The 21114-nt window shown below is 37.7% G+C and overlaps 1 protein-coding gene across 3 annotated transcripts in view; it reads left to right on the top strand.

The window, feature by feature from the left end:
• The first annotated feature begins 2164 nt into the window (after window positions 1–2164).
• Window positions 2165–21114, top strand: part of LOC102695808 (regulator of microtubule dynamics protein 2) — a 44971-nt gene continuing 26021 nt past the window's right edge. Inside the window, exons 1-4 of one of the 3 annotated variants that reach the window (XM_015363180.2) lie at window positions 2165–2293; window positions 5689–5799; window positions 6615–6680; window positions 7766–8217. In XM_015363180.2, the coding sequence (XP_015218666.2) occupies window positions 7775–8217 (443 nt within the window). In that variant the 5' untranslated portion in view covers window positions 2165–2293; window positions 5689–5799; window positions 6615–6680; window positions 7766–7774. Of the gene's footprint in view, window positions 2304–5688; window positions 5800–6614; window positions 6681–7765; window positions 8218–21114 lie in introns of all 3 variants that reach the window. The other 2 variants (XM_015363181.2, XM_006638816.3) reach the window with 2 other exon arrangements.

The following is a 21114-nucleotide window of genomic DNA, read 5'->3' as shown; positions in this document are numbered from 1 at the left end:
CCAGAGAAAACTGTTTTGCAACTCTAGCAGTCAGCACAGCTGCAGTGGGATATACAGTACAGAACTTGCATCATGAAGTGTCTTATCACTAGGCATTGACCCAGTGAGAGGAAGGACATGGCTGGCTGCCCCTTCTTTTATCACTTCATCTCCTGCTGCCAAAGGAAGTCAAGGCAGTTGCTGAGGTGTTACGGAAATTATTTCTTTGAGGTACATATCCATTTTTTCCTAGCGTTAAGTGAATGGTGGCTGGGGGCTAGAAACAATAACCCATATTCCAAAAGTCAAGTGCACCAAGCTGTTGAGCGAAAAAACTGCACGTACTGTATCGTGCCATCACACTCCTGTGGGAATACTTCCTTGCTCCCAGCACTGTTCATATGCTACATTGAATTTCACAGACATTGGTGGCACAAGTTTGCTATTTTTGTGAGATGTGTTGACAAAATAAATGTGGTAGGTAGAATGTTCTGAAGGTTTAAGTGTTTGCGTGAGAGGCTGGTGTGAATCAGGTGCAGAGTAAAAACTGGAAGAAGCACTTTTGTGCATCCCATGCATTTTAAGGGAACTGCTGATTATTTTGAGAGCAGTGATGTATTGTTTTATTCTCCTGTAATTGCACTTAATAATGCTACAGCTGAATGTGGCCTTATTTTGAATGACATTGAAAATACACTTATTTTAAAAACAATTCTTCTCCAAACAACATGCTTTGTTAAAATGTATGTCATATGGGGGCAGCAGGGTGACACAGGGGATAACATTGTAGCTTCACAGTGGCACCCTGGTTTCAATTCCTTGGGTTCTGTCTGTGTGGAGTTTGTATGTTCTTCTTGTGTTTGTGTGGATTTGCTCTATGTGCTCCAGTTTCCTCCCACAGTCCAAAGACATACTGGTAAGCTAATTGGTTCTGTAAAATTGGCCCCAGTGTGAGTGTGTGCGTGTCTATATTCTGTCTGTCTGTGCCCTGTGATGGAGAGGCATCCCATCTAGGGTGTATCATCCCACCTTTGGCAAAGTGCATCCCAGGATATGCTCTAGGACACAGTGATTCAGAATTGGGGAAGCATTTGTTGAAAGTGAAGATGATGACATGTCATATGCTTTAATTGTATCAACAGTTCTTATCTTACTGATTGTTCCAATTTAACAAGAACTTCCTTCTTATTTTGGCTTTCTCATGATATAAATATCCTAGTTAAAGATCTATGAATTACATCTCTTACTTACAGTATATGTAAGACAATGCTTTGTTGAACTGACCCACAGATCTGGATGTTCTTAGTGCATGTGTGTAGTTGAAAATGTATTTTAATTTCCACTTGACCAAAGGTGTTCCATCCATGCACCTTGTAACTGCTTCATCCAATTTAGGGTCAACAGGAAGCACAAGGCAGGATACACCCTGGACAGGATGCCAGTCCATCACGGGGCACACAAAGACACAAACTAATACACAAAAACTCAAACCAGGTGCAAATAACCTACAAATATGTCTTTGGACTGTTAGACACTGTTTGGACTGTTAGGCTACTCAGATAGCACCCCACGTCTGGAATTAACCCAGGGCCCCTGTGCTGCAAGGTGGCAAGGGTAACCACTGTGCCAGTGTGCCACCCCTGAGGTGTTCCACTCAAACATATTTTTCGTTTTCAGGATCTGTTTCTGTGTGGGTTAAAATGTACTCTCTTTTGGCCTGGTCAATGTGTGAATTCAGACATACTCTGCCCAGGGGGCAAAGTACTTGTAGCTACACCTCCAACATGCTGGCCAGTCTGCGCACGGGGAGGGTGATCTTTGCAACTAAAAAAACAACTAAAATGATCAAAGAAAAGCATGACCACAGGAGAGAAAAAACATTTTACAGGTGAAAAACATAAAGCATTAAACCATATTTCTTCTAAGACTACCTTTTGTAATTAAAATGCTTTATGTGGTTTTACCAAAATATCCTCTTATTAAAGTATTTGTTTTGAAATTAAAATGTAAGACTATTTTTATAAAAGCCAACCAAGAGGTCCCAACACCCAGTGACGAACTATTAATAATAAGTGAGGATCTTTTCTATCTGTATTGTATGTGTGTTCAGAGGGCTCTCTGCCCTTTGTCACAGCAGTAACACCACTCCCGGCAGAAAAGCCTTGAAAGCAGACGACCATGTGGATGAAGGTTGATCAGATTATTTATTTATGATCTGTGTGAGTACAAGATAAAAACAGGTTGCTCTTGGGCAGAAACTTCCAAACACAGCTCAGCAGCTGGATGTACAGCTGGAGATGGTGTAGAAATCCAGGTATGTTACAGTATGTATCTGTTTTTGATGTGTTTCAGCTTTGATGAGGGGAAAACTGTTTTTTGTGTTATTTAACATACCAGATAAAAAAGCAGTACTACACCTAAGTACAAAGATAATAAACAAGGGGAAGCTTTTCTGATACTACTGTACATGCTGAATTATTGGGAAAGGAGGTCAAATATAACCAATCTAATAGTTTCCCCAACGCATCTGAGCAGTCTGTAATGCATACTGTTATTAGAATAGTAAGTAGTACAGTACATAATAGTATATTATACTATTCACACAATATATCTTTACTGTAAGCAATTTTTAATTTAAAAATCCATTTAAGATTTACACACCATGCTACATAGCTTCATTAGGCTAGTGTTTCTAGAAAAATTGTTTGAAATATAATGTCAATATAGTGGAACAAAAGTAACATTCTCACAATTAAGAGGTTTTTTCCATGCTGAAGAGAACACAACTTTTCGGAGCCTTCTTCAGGTGTGATACACCTACTCCAGCTACTATACTTCTATGTAGTAACCCTTTCTCAATCTTGAAATGTTCTGATTTGCTATTCAGTATGTAATTATTGGAATTCTTAATCTAAAGAGATTAAGAATTTTTCATCTTAAGAACCTTCCAGGAGTTAGTTTGTATTCATCCCTTAAGATCTTTTGTTGGAAATAAGGAAAGAGACAGGCCCAGTACTCACCTTATTTACACACGCGAGTGGGTCTTAACTGACGTAGGTCTCAGGATCTTCTGGAAGCTGGCTCAGGTATATAAAATGGCAGAGATGCAGGCTACTGTGTGGGCAAAATCGTTGGCGTTTGCAATTGCTCTACTGTATACTTTTGTGACATTAAAACAGGCTTGAGAGGAAGAAAAAAGAAAAACTGCACTACAGTGCCCCTGGTGGCAAGAGAAAAAAATTGCATAGGACTGAAAATGAGAATTTGAAGAGATTATTTCAAGATTATTCGCTTTTTATTTATTTGTAGGACATAAAGACAGCTTTTTTAAGTTAATAAAAATTTTTAAATATTTGATTTACTTTCATATTACTTCGTCTCCTGTTAGCTCCTTGAGCCAATCCTTATTATGCCCCAAAATGTCTGTGTAACTATATAAAAACGCATTGCCGGAACACAATGGTGTGTTTAATCAAAGCGATCTACTCTTTCAAAGGAAGGAGTATAGCCCAGTATAAAGTATGTCCCATATCCCAGCAAGCAGATGAACAGGAATGTTCAAATATCAGGTTTCTGATGCACAGACCACAGTAAATAATGGAACTGCCACTGACTAACAATCAAGCAGGTGTGCATCCACCAATAACAGTTTACAATTTGCTGATGGGAATTTAATTCATCCTGCGGCTCCTGTGAATGTGGATGTGGAAGACAGAGAATCTCATCCAACCTCAGCAGACTCAGGAATCAAATGGCGCTTCCTTAAGTCCTCCAGGGGTGTGCATATTTAGCAGACATTGTGTTGTATGCTTTTTAATATTGCAGTTATCTTATTCTCATATTTAAGCTGAACAAAATATGCCTTGTAGTCTTGTATTGACAGGTGTAGTTAAATTATTTATTTCAAATTGTTACGTTAAACAGATTAGATTAGACAACTCCAGGATAAAAGATGACCTTAATTCAAATATCTCGATGAAGCTAAGAATGCTCAGTAGAACACAAACTTGGTTCAAGCTTACAGAACAGTTAAAATGTAATTATATAAACAAATAATAAAGAAGAGCTGGCATCCTGTGAGTTATTTTTTATTCCTCAAATTGAGAAATCTATTGCAAAAACCTGACTGGTTATGAAGCTTGGAACCCTAACCTGGGCCTGGTATGTCATTGTAATTGTCTGGGACTGGGCTCAGCAGTTCAAGACAGAACGTGTCTGGTTCTTTGTGGTTTTCTTTCTCCTTCATTTTCTATTGGTTGCTTTTGTAGTCTTGGTCATGCCTCAGGTCTGTTAGGTTAGATTCCTGGCTTCAGTAAGGAAAATAAAGAGAAAACGGCACACCCCCAGGGCACTGTGAATTCATGTAAACAGTGTGGAATCTGCACAGTATTTTTTTTTTTTGCCGGAGTATATACAGACAATGCCAAGAAAATGATTATATGCTAGAGTACTACTCACCTTTAAATAAAATACAACATTGTCCACAGAACAAAGATGAAGAGAGAGGAAACATGAAGTACATAGTAAACCAACAGCAGAATTTTGTCACTGAATAACAGTGAACTAAAAGAACTTTAGCATATACATTTATAAATGTGTGTTGAAAGGTTTTTCTCTCATTAAAAATGCAATGAAAGCACAGTCCTCAGTGGTCTTTGTGCACAGGACAGGTTATACTGTAGATGAGGAAGACAGTATGTAAATGGAACACCAGTGGACTCTGGTGTCTCCTGTTGCAGTAAAGCTGGCTGCTGGACCACCCTCGTACCACCTGACGTACAAACAGTCAAGATCATCACTGCTTGTCGTGCTTAAGCCTCCTCTGTGGGATAGCAGGAACAGGAAGCTACTGGCAGGCAAGCAAGACTTTAGCATATGAACGGCCAGCAGAGCTTCCTCTCACTTGTAACTAACTGTTGCTCTTAAAAAGAAAGCTCATTCTAGGAGTTAGAAGAAGAATGCATTTTAGTCAAGCTAAAATGATGCATTTAGTAGGAGCTACAATATAGAAACACTAATCAATTTAGAAAAACAAAACCATCAAAATGACAACCGACTAAAACAGATACTTAAAAATCAAACATACCTGTAGATCACACAGATTTAACAAGCATGATGCATGATCCAGAGTCTCTATAGCCTGAATTTCACAGAGGTAAGTCAGCCTGTTATACAGAGTAGTCAGGCACAGGTTGATATTGCATGTCCTTCTGTTCTAAATCAGTGAAGCACTGAAATCCCTTCAAAGATAATGTTCTTTGCTCAGGCCCACAATATCTGTGTAAGATATTATCAGTATTAGTATTGAAATGATCAATTTCCATAGAGTTGGTAACTGGTATCTCCTTTTTTTTAAAATAGATTTTTCGAAAATAGATTAGCAGGTTATGTTTTATAAATATACTCCATAAACAGTTCTGCGTTTTAACCATTGTTGAACTGTACTGTAAATAGGTTTTATATTAAGTAAGAAATCCAAGGTTACTTTGAGTATATTCAAAACTAGATGGCCACATTACCTGCAGGGCAGGTTGGGTTTCTTGGGTTTTATGAATGGGTGCACTGAACTATTCTACCCGTAGGGGCGGAGCAAAACGGTGACGTGAGAGATTAACTACTTACGATGATTGCCCTGTGATGGAGTCCGGAACCTTGCTCCGGTTACTCAACATAGAGTTTCAGCGGAACCCTTTTTCACCGCTCCTATAGGATGGCAGGAAATATTACGGTGCAACAAAGCGAAGTGTCACACACCGGGAGTGCTGCTCTGCGAAAGGACGAGCATTGCCGTATCACCTTAACATCTTTTGAAAAAAAACTGTAAGTTTCATTTTCAAGCAAAGTAGATGTTTTTTTGTAGTTCCTCTGTAGTGTTTTAGAGCTTGAGACTCTTGGCAGAGTCTATTTTAACTGAAGTGCTGCCCCGGTATGAGATATGACAGTACTTACCTGTTAAGATAATAAAATATCACCTGGTGGAACCAAACGATCCTGAGCGGCAGTCATGGGGCAACTCACGGACACAAACCCTGAAAGATACATTGTACTGTACGTGTCTCTATTCGTGTCTTACGCAGCTTTGCCTCGTCTTTCAATGTATTATTTATTCTTCGTCTAGGCGTCCTTAACCTTTTATTAAACTGAAACATATCTAATTGTTAGTGCCCACGTTTGAGTTAAGCGAAAATAAAGAACGTATCCTCTGCCCTTAGGATCGGCATCATATCAAAGGATTCGCTCATTTCTAGGGTTTTCAGTGTGCTTGTCGTTAGGTTTGACTATTAAACTAATGGCAATTGACTACTGTAAGAAGGGATCTGTGACAGGGGGGTTAATCCCCTTGTCTGCTCTATATTAGTATGCTAATCGTGTTAAATATCCACGTGGTCTGACCTGTGATTCAAAAGGAAGAGTTGCCTAAAGCTACAGGTAGGAGCATTAGTTTGTGTCATTACATAACAAACCCCAAAACCCAAATGAAGTGCTTTGACGTTTCTAAAAAATCCTTTTGTATTTGGAGTGGCAGTTTTATTTCTGAACCCTTACTAGTTCTTTTGGTTTTAATGTTTCTCTTTCCTGTCCATGTACTTTAACAAGCAGCCCTATGTTCAAGTTTCATTACTGCTTCTTCACAGGGTCTAGATGAAGAAAATGATCACCACATAAACATCTTAGACTTCCAAATAAGTGTCCTCTTCAAGGTTGGTATTTTTCCTTTTATGTTAATAGATTTTATTTCCTGCATGTGACCACCTGCACTCGTCTACACTCAGTGTCATTCATGTCCTAATTTTAATAATGATCCTAATAATCCCCATTTACAAACTGGCTTCATTACTCTGCCATCCTCCCCAGTGATAGCTTATCTGAGGTGAGTGGAACTGGTGCGCTTTGGCTGCCATCGCAGGGGGGGTTGGTGAATGCCAACCAACACTTGAAATGTAATTCAGGTGTTGTAATACTAAATAACACTCCTCCAAAATAGAAAAGCATATACTCTCACTACCATATTTTATTAACTTAAAAAAGCTGTCTTTATGACCTACAAATAAATAAAAAGCCAATTAAAGGGATGGCGTGTTTGTCTAGTCTTTTAATACCACAGAGACCAGAGGAAGAGAGTTAAGAGAACCTTTAGGAAATTGCAACCACAGCATGCTGTTTTGTAGTATTTATAAAAAGATAACAAGCAGGCTAAAGTAATGAAACCAGTAGGTTGTGTGCACACGAACCAAGAGAGATAAGGAAAAGGAGCCACTTTAAAATGACTGAATTCAAGTGCAGGCTGACCTCTTAAATGTCAGTGTTTTTAATTCAAACCTGGGCCAAGTCACTAGCTGTGACTTTCCCAGCAGTGCCGTACAACTCATTTGTTATTTTTATTACGTGCTAAAAGAGGCCGGTTGCTGGTTTGGTTGCTTGTAGTTGATCGATCTGAGGCTCTTGTCCAGCCGTTTCATGAAGAACCCTTGGGATTTTCCTTTAGTGGCAGGATTGGCCAGCTTGTTCCATACTTCCACATCTCCCTGAGTAAAGAAGTGCTGTTTTCAGCACTAAATTCATGCCTGCTTAGTTTCCATTGAGTTTCCAAACCCACATCTCGCACAACAGTGTTACAAGGTTACAAAAGTGGGTGCTTTGTTCCTCTGCTTCCTTTAACATTGAAGTCCCAGCACAGCCCCATCTGTGGCTGTTTATTGGAGCAGTGCAGAACCCATGAGCCACGCAACAGAGGCTGAACACAGATAAGCATGATACTGACATGGAGCCTTTGTTGTGCTTGCAGAGCAGCGGGATGTCCCAGGCAGACAGTAAGACGCTGGTGCTCGGCGTGTTGGCAGGCGCGGCAGGGATGAGCCTGGCCATGGTCTGGTACAGGACCAGGAAGGCCCAGGGAGGCGCGAGCTTCCCCCCCTTCTGCCTGAGCAGTAGCAACGGGCGGCACGCGCGGATAAGCCTGGAGGACGGGAGCGGCGGGGCTGTGCGCGCCTTGCAGGGGAGGCAGGCGGAGACGCTGGACAAGCTGGACGCCCTCATCCTGTGCGTCTCCGAGCTGAAGGAGGAGGTGAGGAGCCTGAAGGAGGCCATCCCCAGGCTGCAGGAGCAGGTGAGGGAGGAGCTGCGCGGGAAGGCGGGGGGCCGGCGGGGGAGCCCCCTGCACAGAGCGGCCCGCAAGAAGAGAGCAGGCCCCGCCAGGGAGGAGGGCCAGAGCTCGGAGGAGGCGGAGAGCGAGGGAGGGTGAGTTCTCTTCTCCCACGCGTTTACCGCAGCACACGCCCGCTTTTATCCCGTGAAGATGCACCCGTGGCTCCATGCGGTTTGTCTTCGGGAGGTCTGCCACAAGGTCATTTGTTGAGCCAAGCAAGGACCAACCCATGGAGCTCCAGCCTTAAGCCTCTGGTACTGGCACAGGAAGGGTGCCGAGGGGCAGGGTTAAATTTCATGATTGCTGCTGCTGCTTTGCTCCGTGTATAAGAGAAAAGGAAGGTAGTGAAGGAACCTATTCCCGCTAGGAGTTAACAATTAGGCCTCTAAAACCTTTCTTCTGTTTTGTGTGAATTCCCAGCTGGTTTCTTCAAGGTCTCTTGAGTGGAGGTGTAGCTCATGTATCCTACACGTGGTTTAGCAACAAGAAAGAGAACAGGGGTCTTGGCTAATTAGGGCTCAGTAAACTGCCCAAGGATGACCTATCTGCCTAACTTTCTGACCTTGTTTACAACTTGTATGGTAACAAACTGTTGCTGACCGATCATAAAAATGTATTTTTGGATATGGATATTTTGCTCTTCTTCAAGAATAAAAGCCTGTTGCAATCCCATTTTATTGTAAATTGGGAAAAGGTCAGACCTAGTCTGCTAAAAAATTGCAGGCTTTTGTTGTAAGCTTGTAAGCTAGTTTGTTAGTGTAGATTCCAGTTTTCACCCAAAGAGCCTAGTTTCTCAGACCTGCAGAGCATTGAAGATGGAGACTAATTAGATCCCCAGGCAGAAGGATCTTAAGCCTTAAAAGTGTCATAGCTAATGAGAAAAGGGTTCACAACACAACATCATTATCTTCACACAGCTTTGTAAGACAGAATATGAAAAAAGAATTAACAACAGCATCAAGCATATTAAGCATTTCCAGTTTTACTGTTTAATTCATCGTTATGGCTCTGTTATTGTTTGCTTTATGTACAGTATATATAGCATGTTATGAATTTTGTATAATCTATAGTGCTCAAATCCATGTTTGTATATACTTCTAAAAGTTAATGATTTATTTGATTTTGTTTAGTGTGTTTTCAGTAGCATTACATTAAGTTGTTTTTTTCTGTAACATTTAATATGGGGCTTTCAAGGTTATTTAATGTCTAAAGTGCTCAAAATATAAACAGTTATATGCAAGATTAAGCAGTGAAAAGAAGTCAGGTTCTGAGTTTGAGCTCATCTGAAGGATGGCTCTTCCTACAGCAAAGTCTCCTCAGACTCGCCGTAGTAGGGCACTGGTTTGGAAATTCTGCAGTAGAGGTAGGAATACCAGTTTACATGTATGGCATCTGTTTCCAAAACTTTAACAAAACTATCTTTGAAGGTGACTGGTTCAAAAATAGTCATAAATGAAAATAATGGTTTTTCAACTCCATTTTGAAGACTCTGAATCCCTGGAATTTAATCATTGTGGCACAGTTTTGAACTTATCGGAATGTCTTTCACAAGCCCTCTTAAACAAGACACATTGTATTCATTTGCCAAATAAGAAATATGTAAATGTGCCTCAACATATTCTAAAACAACTGTGTTTTGTAGTGCCGACGAGGCAGCGTTTCACACAGAATACCAAACAGTTTTTGCAGGTAGAAACCAAATATTTTGGATGCATGCCAGACTAGAGTACTGGAAAAAATAGATGTTTTGAAATGGTGAATTTTATCATTTACTCTAGAAATACTGAGGTATTATACATATTTATGTAATAATGTCTTCTCCATGCTTCAGTCTGGTAGTATTACAGTAAGCTACAATTGTGTATTGATGCTTACTTAGGAGTTGTTTTCTGTTCAGCATTATACACCATTTCTGTCATCGTCAGCAGTACCCCTTGAGCGAAATGTACTCATGTTCTTGACAGAAAGACAGCAGCATCTATATACTCAAGTGATATGAATATGTGATGGTGAAAGGACACAAGTATGATTTAATTTGGGGTGTTTATGATGTATGGACAAGTAATATAATTCACAATGAACTTGCTTCACCTTCATAGTACCCATTAACTGACTGTGATAATATTTCACTTAGCTTCCTGGTGTCACAAGCATGGTTCTTTAGTGCATTTTCAAAAAGAGCATTACAATACTTTTGACAGTAGGGGACCCACTCCCTCTTTCAGACAGGTGCTGTAAACATCTTCACATTTACAATGGCTTGGATATTTATTGTTTAGGATGATCAGAATGAAGAAGAATACAGTACATAAATTAACATTACTGTGGCCAGGACAGAGTATGAACATTTAAAATGAGACAAACAAGAGGAGGCTATCCAGCCTTCACCTGGCTCAGGTGTTTAGTTCTTCATTCTAACAAACTGGTTAGGAACATTCTGAATTTTTTAAATGTAAATCTTTCTTAAAAAAAGTTAAATGTGGCCAGGGTGATCCCAGCTTTCGATGGACTGGGACCGGAACCGAATCTTGTCTTGGTGAAAGGCAATAACAGTAGGATTTGATTCTAACTTTTCAGATCTGTCCCTCCACAATTTTTTAAAATAGACTTACAAAGAAGAAATTAAATGGATTGTGTTATAAAAATGACTATTTCAACTGAAAAATTATTTTTACCATCACCAAATTCTTTTGACTTTTAAACAAGATCATACAAAATTAATATTGTATTATTTCCCAGTTCATCATCAGGTGCTTTAATTTGAAGTGATTACTGTACAGGCTGAGGCATTGGGAGATTAGCGGCCTAGAAGACGCCTCGCATTTTAAAAACACTGTGGTTTCTGACTTTCCCTGCGGATGAAAAGTTCCCTTTTTTGCCAGTTATTAGACAGATGAACAGAGCATTAATTCTTTCTTTGGACTAGTCTCCACCTATAGTATTATCAGACTTTAAGGTGAAAGTGCCACTCGGCAGGGATGGGAAAATTGATCAGGTTCAAAATACCTTTGTTGGCTTATGACTCCTTGTGTTGTATTGCATAGTGAGTTTGGACCAAACTTGTAATGTAAATTTACAAGTGGATTGTTTGATTCTTGTAAGAAGGGGGAGTTTAATATAGGATTTTGTCCCAGTGCACTTGATCACTATATGTAGTTGATTTATATAATTAGTAATTAATGCAGTAGAGTGCACTGTATTCATCTTGGCAAACTCAAAGTCTATAATACAACACAATTTCAGCAATGAAACAAGAATTTCAGCATCAAAAGTGAAAAGTTAGGAGATGATTTTAAGAAACAGAAAACTGGACTCATGCTTTTTGGTAAATAGTAACATTTCTGGGACTAACTATCCAGCCATGGTATTGATGTTGATCGTCTGTAATTTTCTGTAACCTATTGTGTAAGCAGCCAAAGGAGTATGAGGGTCTGAATACAGTAGCTCCCTCATGTTTTTGTTATGCCCTGGGAATCTTCATATCCCTTTCCTTAGTACTTCAATAGCATCCATAGAAACTAATCAATGCATTTGATGTGACATTCAAAAAAATAACTAGGCAGAATCTGGGATCTTGATTTAAGTCTGCATTCCTATGCAATAAATTCTAAAGCAGCTGCTATGACCTCATAAAAACAATACTAGAGATTCTTTAAGTTTTAAAGAAGACAAGGAAGTGCACTGCAGAACAATGGTGTGAAATTCCCTCTGCAATAAATGTTGCACCAGCTTGTTCTTTTGCATGTTTTATAGAGATTGGATTTCTTTCAGACACTTTTGAGATTTACCTTGATTGACTTAGGTCTCTCATGGGCTCTATATACATGCAGAACTGGATGAGTGCTGAAACATTAAAACTAAAAAGGAATATCAAAGCTTTAGTCCTAAATCTTTTGGCTGGACTTAATGGAGATATCAACAGTTGCCTCAGAGCATTATTAAGAAAGAAGCAGACTAAAAGATTTGGAAGGTTTAAGCCTGGAAGCACACCTGCTGTTTTGCAATTCACCACCTAAATAGCTTTGACAGGTAAATATACAGATCTAAGAAGAAATGCCATGTCTGGGTCAAATAAGTGTTTTTCTTTAATAACTATATTTCAGATGAAACTCCTTCTGTATGTAATTTGTGAAGGGAGGATAAGTATGAAAGATATAAAAAATCTTTCAAAAGTTATTTGAACATTTTTTATGTTTTATACATTTCTTTATATTTTTTCATAATATAATTACTTATAATCTCATATGTTCTTGGTAGTTTGTGCCCAAAGTCAGCTACTGAATTGGTTGCTCAGTAGAAAATTAGTAATACAGTTGATTTCCAAAACTTTTTTAGCACCATTTCCAACAGAGACTGAAACACCATTTGTAAATAGAGAACTTGAAATACACAGCCAGACTCTTGGTCAGATTTATAGTCTTATGTTGCAGTTATAATGTTATGTGGTTAGTTTTAATATATGTCCATTATGTTCCAGTGGTGAGAATTGTATTTTTTACAGGTGAAACCTACAGTTTATGGATTGGTTCACAAACCTAGAGTTTAGCTAGGGAAAGGAGAACAGTGCGACTTGTGTTGTAAGATAATTATGTTGTACAAGTCCTGCTCTGAGTTTGGCTTTCATAGTACTGTCCACTAACCCAGCCTAAAAGAGTGGAATAGGTGGTGTGAGTGAGTGGTCATGAGATGGACATACTTCACCAGCCCAAACCAGACAAATTCCAGGTCTGAATCCATTTGAAAACTGATAAGAGCAGTGGGACAGTTCAGTCCCTCATGCCGTAACACTAATCACAACCTCAGCCAATGAGGATGGAACTAGAAGAATGAGATTGGACTGGGCTGCACCAGGTGTTTCAGAACTTACCCTTTATTTTGGTTTCCCCAGTTTGAACACCCCCCTTAATAGTGAAATAGGTACTTTTTACATAGTTTCTGTGGCTTTACCATATGCTCCCTGGTTATCTACCAAGATCTGCTTGTTTATTCCCATCATTTCTAATTGCAATTTTAAAATGGTCCCTGTTGAACATGCAAAAGCTTTTTTATATACACTTCCTTGCTGTTTCTAGTTCCACCTTGTTTCAGTCTTCCTTCAATGTAGCTAATCTGATCCTTAATCGTTTCCTCTCTTCCTGTTGTGATTTAATTATTGTTAATACCCACAATACCTGGTATATCACCTTTAGCTCCACAAAGCACAGCTTAGGCTTTCATGAAGGTCAGTTCTGTGCCATTGCATATAGATGTCTGTAGCTTCTTATAGCTATAAATCTGTCTGCTTTAACATTACTCCTGAAAGCAGAGTCCTTGTAAAGCATGTTGAATAAATTCAAATAACAGGTTTATGACAGCGCTTCTGCAGAATAACTGATACAGACGAAGCCCCAGTACAAATCTAATCCTTTTGAATATCATTGACCTTAAAACCAACTTGAATTATTTCTCAAGAGATGTATTTGTCAGGCTCAATCCTTGTTAAGCTTTAACAGTCCTGTCACTCGACAGTGTGACATTTGGTTTTGGTTATTATAGCAGAATTCTACATATTTTGTGTGGAATAGTATTGGCTGTTTGAATCAACATTTATAGCGGGGAGGTGCAATGTTTGAAAATAATTTTGCATTTTGTCTCTCTGCACAAATCTTAGATCTATGGATTTTCTATACAATATTCACTGAGAATCAATGACCAGCTTCACTGGAAGAGATAATAAGCACATAATCTTGCAGCCAGAAGTACATAGGTGTTTTATTCATGATTGTTAGGCTCAGTGCCCATATTGTAAGTAATGACTGACTTGTGTAAAGCCATTTTCATTAATGATTTATTTAGTGTAAGGTGTGGAGGGAGATTTCGTTTGGGATTTTTATTCTTGAGGTAAGCTTTTCCCTATGTTTCAAGTCCTGTTGTTTGGTGTTGTACTCTTTGTGATCATCCTAGCACAGTGGATACTCCAGTCCAGTACATCCAATTTAATCACATACAGTATATGGAGAGGAGCTCTTTAACATACTTGTCTGTTTTGTCAAATAAATGGGATACAGCATTTCTGCATTAAAGTATAGAACAGAAGTATATAATTCTTCAATTTTTAGTGTATTCACTGCAGCATAATTGCAGCTGTATTTGGAGTTAAACTGGTAAAAACTACATTTTTAATTGCAAAGTTCAACTAAGAGTGCTGCTGTAATTCTAATCATAGTGTTTTGTTGATCTCAGGTCTCTTTTAGGCTTAACTGATTTAGAAACCTGTTTCTTCTAATGAAGGTATAGACATCACTTTTTTTAGTTCATTGGACTGGCAATATAAAAGATAAGCCAAGATAACAGGAATGTTTCTATCATGTTGGCTGTGGTTAGCCCGAAGCGTGAGAGTAAGAGATGAACTGCTGTTCTTGATGTCTGCTGCATAAAATAGTCATGTTGGTGCTGTGATCTTATAAATGAAACCTTGAGGAAATATGTTTATATTTTGTCCATTCTTTTGAAAGGACTTTTATAAATTGTCATGCAACTCTCTTATTTCTTGATTCTTCAGTGTTCCATCTATTTTGAAGAAATATAGGCTCTAAATTAGATTTTTCTGCTTTATTGTATATTGAAAATGAGTGAAAGCTTTTGATTTATAAAAATAAAAAAGGACCTGTATTTTACCAGACTGCTATTTAGACAATGAAAATTATTATTATTATTATTATTATTATTATTATTATTATTATTATTATTATTAATAATAATTATTATTAAGCATTCAGAATATTGGCACTGTTTTACATTCAATACTTTCAGATTGTCAGTAATCTCCATTGATTGCTTAATCTGTGTTTATGCTTAGAATTAATGTTAACAATTAACATTTTTTGCTAGTACATTAACGTAAAATGAGCCTGTTGTATTTATAAAAATGTAGACTTCACCAGTCAATTGCTTGCTTTTGCGAAATGTAAAAGATAATATTTAACCAGGAAAGAACTTTGTAGATTTCAATAAACCTTGACTTTTGAGTAAACATCTTTCATGTTTTTCAGGTCTTCACAGATTGTGGTGTTTGTTTTTCTTCCACTGGTGTTCCTATTTTTTCAAACCAGCAGTAATTAGTGTCTGCAGATCCATTCTTTGTATATAATTTTAACAATTTGGGATTCTTTTCTGTTAATCTGTCAAAAAGCACATGCAGCTCCGTTTAACTGAATTGAAAAAGTGAAAATGGCTGAAATGTTTACTGGATGTTTGCTTTTCATGCAAATTCAAATTGCCTCCTCATGTCTTGGAGCATAGAGCTGGGATTCTGATTTGTCTCAAAGACTTTGCTGAGAGTGTGGCTTCTGAGCCTTTCAGACGATAAAGACACTTGTCCAGAAGACGGCAATTGAACACTGGCAGATTGCCGGGGGACCATGTCGTTAACTGATCTCCCAACCTTTTCCTAGATTCTTGGTTTCTTACACAGTTTTCTCCTTGGTTGTTCTCATTATTCTGCACAACAGTGTGACCTGTAGCTTACTCGGTGCCTGTGATGCCTGTCACATACTGTATGGAGGCATATCTGTTAAGTGTAGAATTCTGCAAAATTGCCCAACGGTGGCAGCTCAACACCTTAAGTTACCACCATCTCTCCACCCTCTTTTTCTTGGGTAAGAACATGCCAATTCCAGTCCACTGCGTAATAGCAACAAAGTAAGCTTTTGATACGAACCTCTAATTGGGGAAAAAATGACATTAAGACATTCTTTCATCATTAATATTACTATCGGCTTTCTGACCATGATCTTTAAGCTGTTGCAGAAAACTATTTTGACACGTCACTGTTGTATTATGCAGCTCGGGTGTCAGTGTAATAAGCAACTCGGATGCCCTTTTCTAAATTGCACAGTAGACCATTATAGTGAGCAGCCTTGGAGTGAATAAATAAGACTGCTTTCTGAGGAGCTGCAGAATACCCAGACATCACAAAGAGGACAAGTGCAATAAAACTGAACTCATGAAGATCCCTGACAGAAATGCTTATCTAGACCATTTTGGCCAGACAGGTGCCTGGAGTTGAGAATAGATTCTTGTGTTCTGAGGCTTTCAGATTAAACTGGAGGTAAGACTGATGTTGAGATGGATGTTTAGTGAGTTAAATCTTGTTGGGATGGTAACTATTGTTTCTTTGTCTGCAGGAATTGCTCAGTGACAGCTACTTTAAAACCCTCTGAAAGACTTTATTATTAACAAGGCTCTTATTCAGGCCATTGAAATGCTAAATCTTTTTAACCTGCATTTGAAAGCAGGTCTTTTATTTCCCTATAGCGTTACTAACATGGTAGTCTTAGTAACCAATAAATAAGCACTTTTTTGTTGTTGTTTCACTAACCCTGCTGACAGTCTAATGGAATTCCAACCTTAAATTCAGTGTAAGGAAAGGGCTGGTTTCTATGTTTTCCTTTTAATTTTTCATTGCAAAGTTAAATGCATGTGAGTTTATCTAGCAACATATTTTAAATGACGTGGTCATTTAACTTTTAAAATATTTGTTTTTGCTTTAAGATTCAATAGCATGCTGTCAGAAATGTTTCATGTTTTCTGCTTTGCTATAGAGCTGGTAATATCCATATATTTTTGTGCCTTCACCTGCCTGTAAACTTGGTACTAAGCAAAGGATAATTTTTTTTATCCCATTTTTGTTTTGAAGTGCCAGAAAAGTATATTTTTCACTTGTAAAGGAAATTCAGCCACATCTGTCACAACTACTTGCCAATGAATGTATGATATGATCCCTGTCTTGTTAGGAAACAAGTCTTGGGAAAAATCTCAGTAATATGAACACTCTTCAAGAATGTTTGGTTTGCCTTTTTGGTTACATAAACCAAAAAAGGTTACATTCTGCTAGTCTAGTATGATAATGAGCAACTAATTCTGGATCTCATCCAGCAGAGAAAAGCCAGGGTATCAGCTTAAAGAACACGACTGGGTAGCTTTTACCTTACTCTCACAACCCTTTGTAAAGAAACCCTTTGTTTCTTGATTGTAGATGTATTTCCATTTGTCCTCTGGGTTATGTTCCACTGTTTATTCTGAAGTCCACTGGGCTTACTTCCTTAATGCCTTTAGGACTTTTGCAAACTTGGATCAGTTATTCTTAGTCTTTTCTTTTGAAGACTAAAAGAGTTCATTTTTACAACTTTTAGGCTGTCAGTGTAGGTGGGGTATTTCTCTAAGGCTGGGAATGTTTCTTCTTTCTCTCCTTTGGACCGAGCAATAGTATAACATGGTGAGCAAAAATTAATGCATTGTTCTGAGTCTTGTATCTTACGGTATCTACGGTTGTTTCAGCTGTTGCCATCATTCTCCACATGATCCATGTCTGTCCTGTCCCATTTTACTTTTCTTTGGCTCTCATTCCGTCAATGTTGTGAACTTTGGATTTGGACTCAACCTCTACAGTTTCACAGTTCACCTCGCAATGCATACATATTATGATTGCAGTTCCTTAATAGTTCTCATGTGTATTTTTGATTTTTTGAAAATCTGAGATGTTAATACACCTGATTAGTCCAACATTAAAAGGTTTACTTCTGGCCAATTGTGGGTCTATTTTTGTGAACATTTGTGTTCTTTTTAATATATATTAGCATTCTTTGCTCATCACTTAGTGGCAACTTCCTTTTTTGTAAGCTTCTAAAACTGTCAAAACAATGAATGCACCATGCTCAGTAAAGATAAAAAAGCACTGAAGATGGAAAGCTAAAAACATGTTTAAGAAATATTTGGCCATTTAAACTGATAGGCAACTATCAGTTAAACTATCAAAATGTGTTTTGAATCAAGTTAATTCACAGATTTCAAGTCTCATGCAATCCAATTCACACAATTAAATATAAAGCTCATGTATTACAGTCACACAGACCCCACCTTCCCATAATACCACATGCAAACAATTATTAAAGGAATTAACTCATGAAATTGTCCTGTCAAATTGTATGATTCTGGGAACACAATGGGAATTAATGTTTTAGCAGTTTTATGTTTGAATTATCTGCAGTATTTAATGGGGAGAATAATCTCAATCTCTTAGATAAAGGGCTATGGTTTATGAGGCAGGGCTGGGAAAGGAAACATGAATAATTTGCACACTCATGTAAATCTCAGTACTTAGTACTGGAATCTATATACAAAGAATATTTTTACTTCTAGTTTTTGCATAGAATTTTTGTATAAATTTCCCCTGTAATCTATATCATTTACACCCTAGAATAATTATTTATATCATCTCCCTATGAGGCGTAAAAGCTGACTCCATGAACATGAGAAACTCATGTTCTAGCAGTGTAAGCCTGAAGCATTTCCTGCGTTGGTCATTGTGCACATCTGCATCTCTCTAAAAATCTGTGATATGCAAGAGAAGAAAAATGCAGGTGTTACAAAACCTGGAAATCTGGTGTAGACCAAAATTGCTGAAGCTTGATAGATGCATACCACCTCTGTAGCCAGTCCTAGTAAATAGGACTCCTGAGTAAGGCCTTCTTGAATGGAAGCAGTGCAGTAATTTCCTTTTATAAACACTTAATTCTTGGGTACTGTTTTGAATTTGTTCTTTTAATATAACTGTTTTGACAATTCAGTCCAGATGGCTGGAGTAATTTATAAACGTAAGATGTGTCTTCCAGCCAAAATCCTATTCTTCTCCAAAGCCAGCTCTGGTGCAGAGAGTTTGAAAGGTGTGTTTAAACATGTGTCTGTATCCACTTGCAAGGAGCTATGTTGTAAAGCTGGCAGGGGTTTGTCCTAATTCGTGCAGCATTGTGTCCAGAAAGCTGTGGAACAGAGTCTGCACAGGGCATATTTGTCAATGAGTTGATTTTGTTAACTTTAATTTCTTTAGCTTTTATTAAACAGTCTGAAAAGAATACAGAAATCAAGTTTGGATTGGCTGATTTCCATGGTAATTTATTTCATTAAATGAATATGATAGCAATATATCTGCAGTGGCATATTGGTGAAGTATTTGTCAAGTGCCCTGTACCATGTATATATTGGTTAAAAAATAAATAATTGTATTGAAAATGTTAAAAAAAACATGTTAATCTCAAAACAGACTTTAATGCCTTTGTGAATGAAAGAGTTATGAATTTACCTCTGGCAAAGAAGGTAGGTTTTAAACTTGGAATGTGCTGAGCTTTCAGTTTTTATAGCTCAATGTACAAAAAAAATGTAACAAACTGAACAAAATAAAAAAAACGAACAAGTTCACATAGGCTAAGGATTCCCACATTGCTAACTCTGAAGCCGTTTGTAGAGCTCTGTGAAAATGATTTACATGGTTTCTTCTCTAACTCTAATATCTTATTTGCCTTAGGTGCTTTAAAGTATGATATACAGTATACAACTGAAGTGATTGTCTTCTGTGTCACCCTGCATATTATCAATGGGAGGGGTGTTTTTTGAATAACAGACAATGCAGGTCACACCCAAATGTAAAGAACTCTAAACAGCTTAGAGTTGCACTAATGTATCTCTACACACTACTGGCAATGCACTGGCCTTTGAATGAAGACACAACAGTTTGAGCTCAGCATAAAGTAAAGTAGATCATGTATATTGGGTTACTGTGTTAAAAATATGCTTAATGTGCTTTTACTTTGATAATTCAAAGTTTGGACCGATGATCAAAGGACAACTGCAAAAAATCCTGTTGCATTTTCTTTTGATATAATAAAGAAAGGTGCTTCATGTAAAAGCATTTGCTATATGTGCTGTCATGTTATTTGGCATTATTGACTATGTAGGGATTAGCTTTGCTTATTAAAAAGGGTATCATTTTCTATAAAACCTTTTCTTACAAAATACTTTTTTTGTAAAGTTAGAAACCTTCTGTGCAATTGAATGTAAACATGGCATCTTACAATGTTTAATGCTCTTTCTGTTTGAGCTTTGTGAATGCAAGTGTAGTTCATACATGCCCAGTGTGTGAAAGCTGTGTTTTAAATAACTGAGCTGTGAACGTGGAACATGTAGCGTGTCCCAACTCTGCATTTTGTTTCACCAGAAAACATTGAGAAACCAGGGTGCAGACAGATAAAAACCAAATATGCACATCAAAGTAACATCAGAAACATTTAAGTAGCAGCTGTTGACAACAAGAGCACAAGCTATACAAACATGCATCCAGTTGAATAAAACCCATTTGTCTTTTTTTTTTACTGTCCATATTTGTGTTCAGTAATAAATTTGACTCTGAAGTGTTTTTTTGTCTTTCTTTTTGCAACTTTTCAGATTCAAAAACTTGCCTCTTATTCTACTGATTAATGTATTGCTTAGAGTTAAAGTTGTAATAGGATGTATATTATTTTTTTCAGGTACTTATGTTTTATATGCAGTGGTGGGTTGATGTATTTGGTTCTCAAAAATTATTCTTTTGAAAGTGTCGAACACTCAGCGGTGGGACCACAGCATAAAGTGCTGTTCATTGTGGGTGTTGTAATGTATAGTCATGAGTTAGTGGCATATGACTGTGCTGAAGGTGAAAGAAAAAATATCAATCTGAAACGTTTGCATCTTCAAACAGTATAAAGAGAGTACATTTGAAGACTCTGTCCTTCAGAAAAAAGTACTTCAAACTCTTCTGCACACCAGAAGTTTTGATGTGGTTAGATTCCAGATTCAAAATGTACTTTCATGCACATACTGTACAGTAATATAATGGATTCCTTTGACATCCAGCTTGTAAGATAATTTTTTAGCTGACTACCTTTTATGCATTTTTCCATGGGTAACATGACCTACATTATTTACATCTTTAATGTAATGTGATACACCATTTGTGGCTGTTTGCTTTAATGTGGATCCTGTTCTGTGTTGCTCATAAACCATAATTCTGTCCTCTATATAGATAGTTTATAGGAAACTGCCTAGGTTTTCGAGTTATGTATCCAAAGCGTTAATAAATCCTTGCATAAAGCAAGTCATTGCAGTGTGTTCTGAATAACGAAACTGTGTGTCTTTAT

Source organism: Lepisosteus oculatus, chromosome 17, assembly GCF_040954835.1.
Source record: "Lepisosteus oculatus isolate fLepOcu1 chromosome 17, fLepOcu1.hap2, whole genome shotgun sequence".
NCBI lineage: Eukaryota > Metazoa > Chordata > Actinopteri > Semionotiformes > Lepisosteidae > Lepisosteus > Lepisosteus oculatus.
This window is presented reverse-complemented; position numbering and strand designations above follow the sequence as displayed.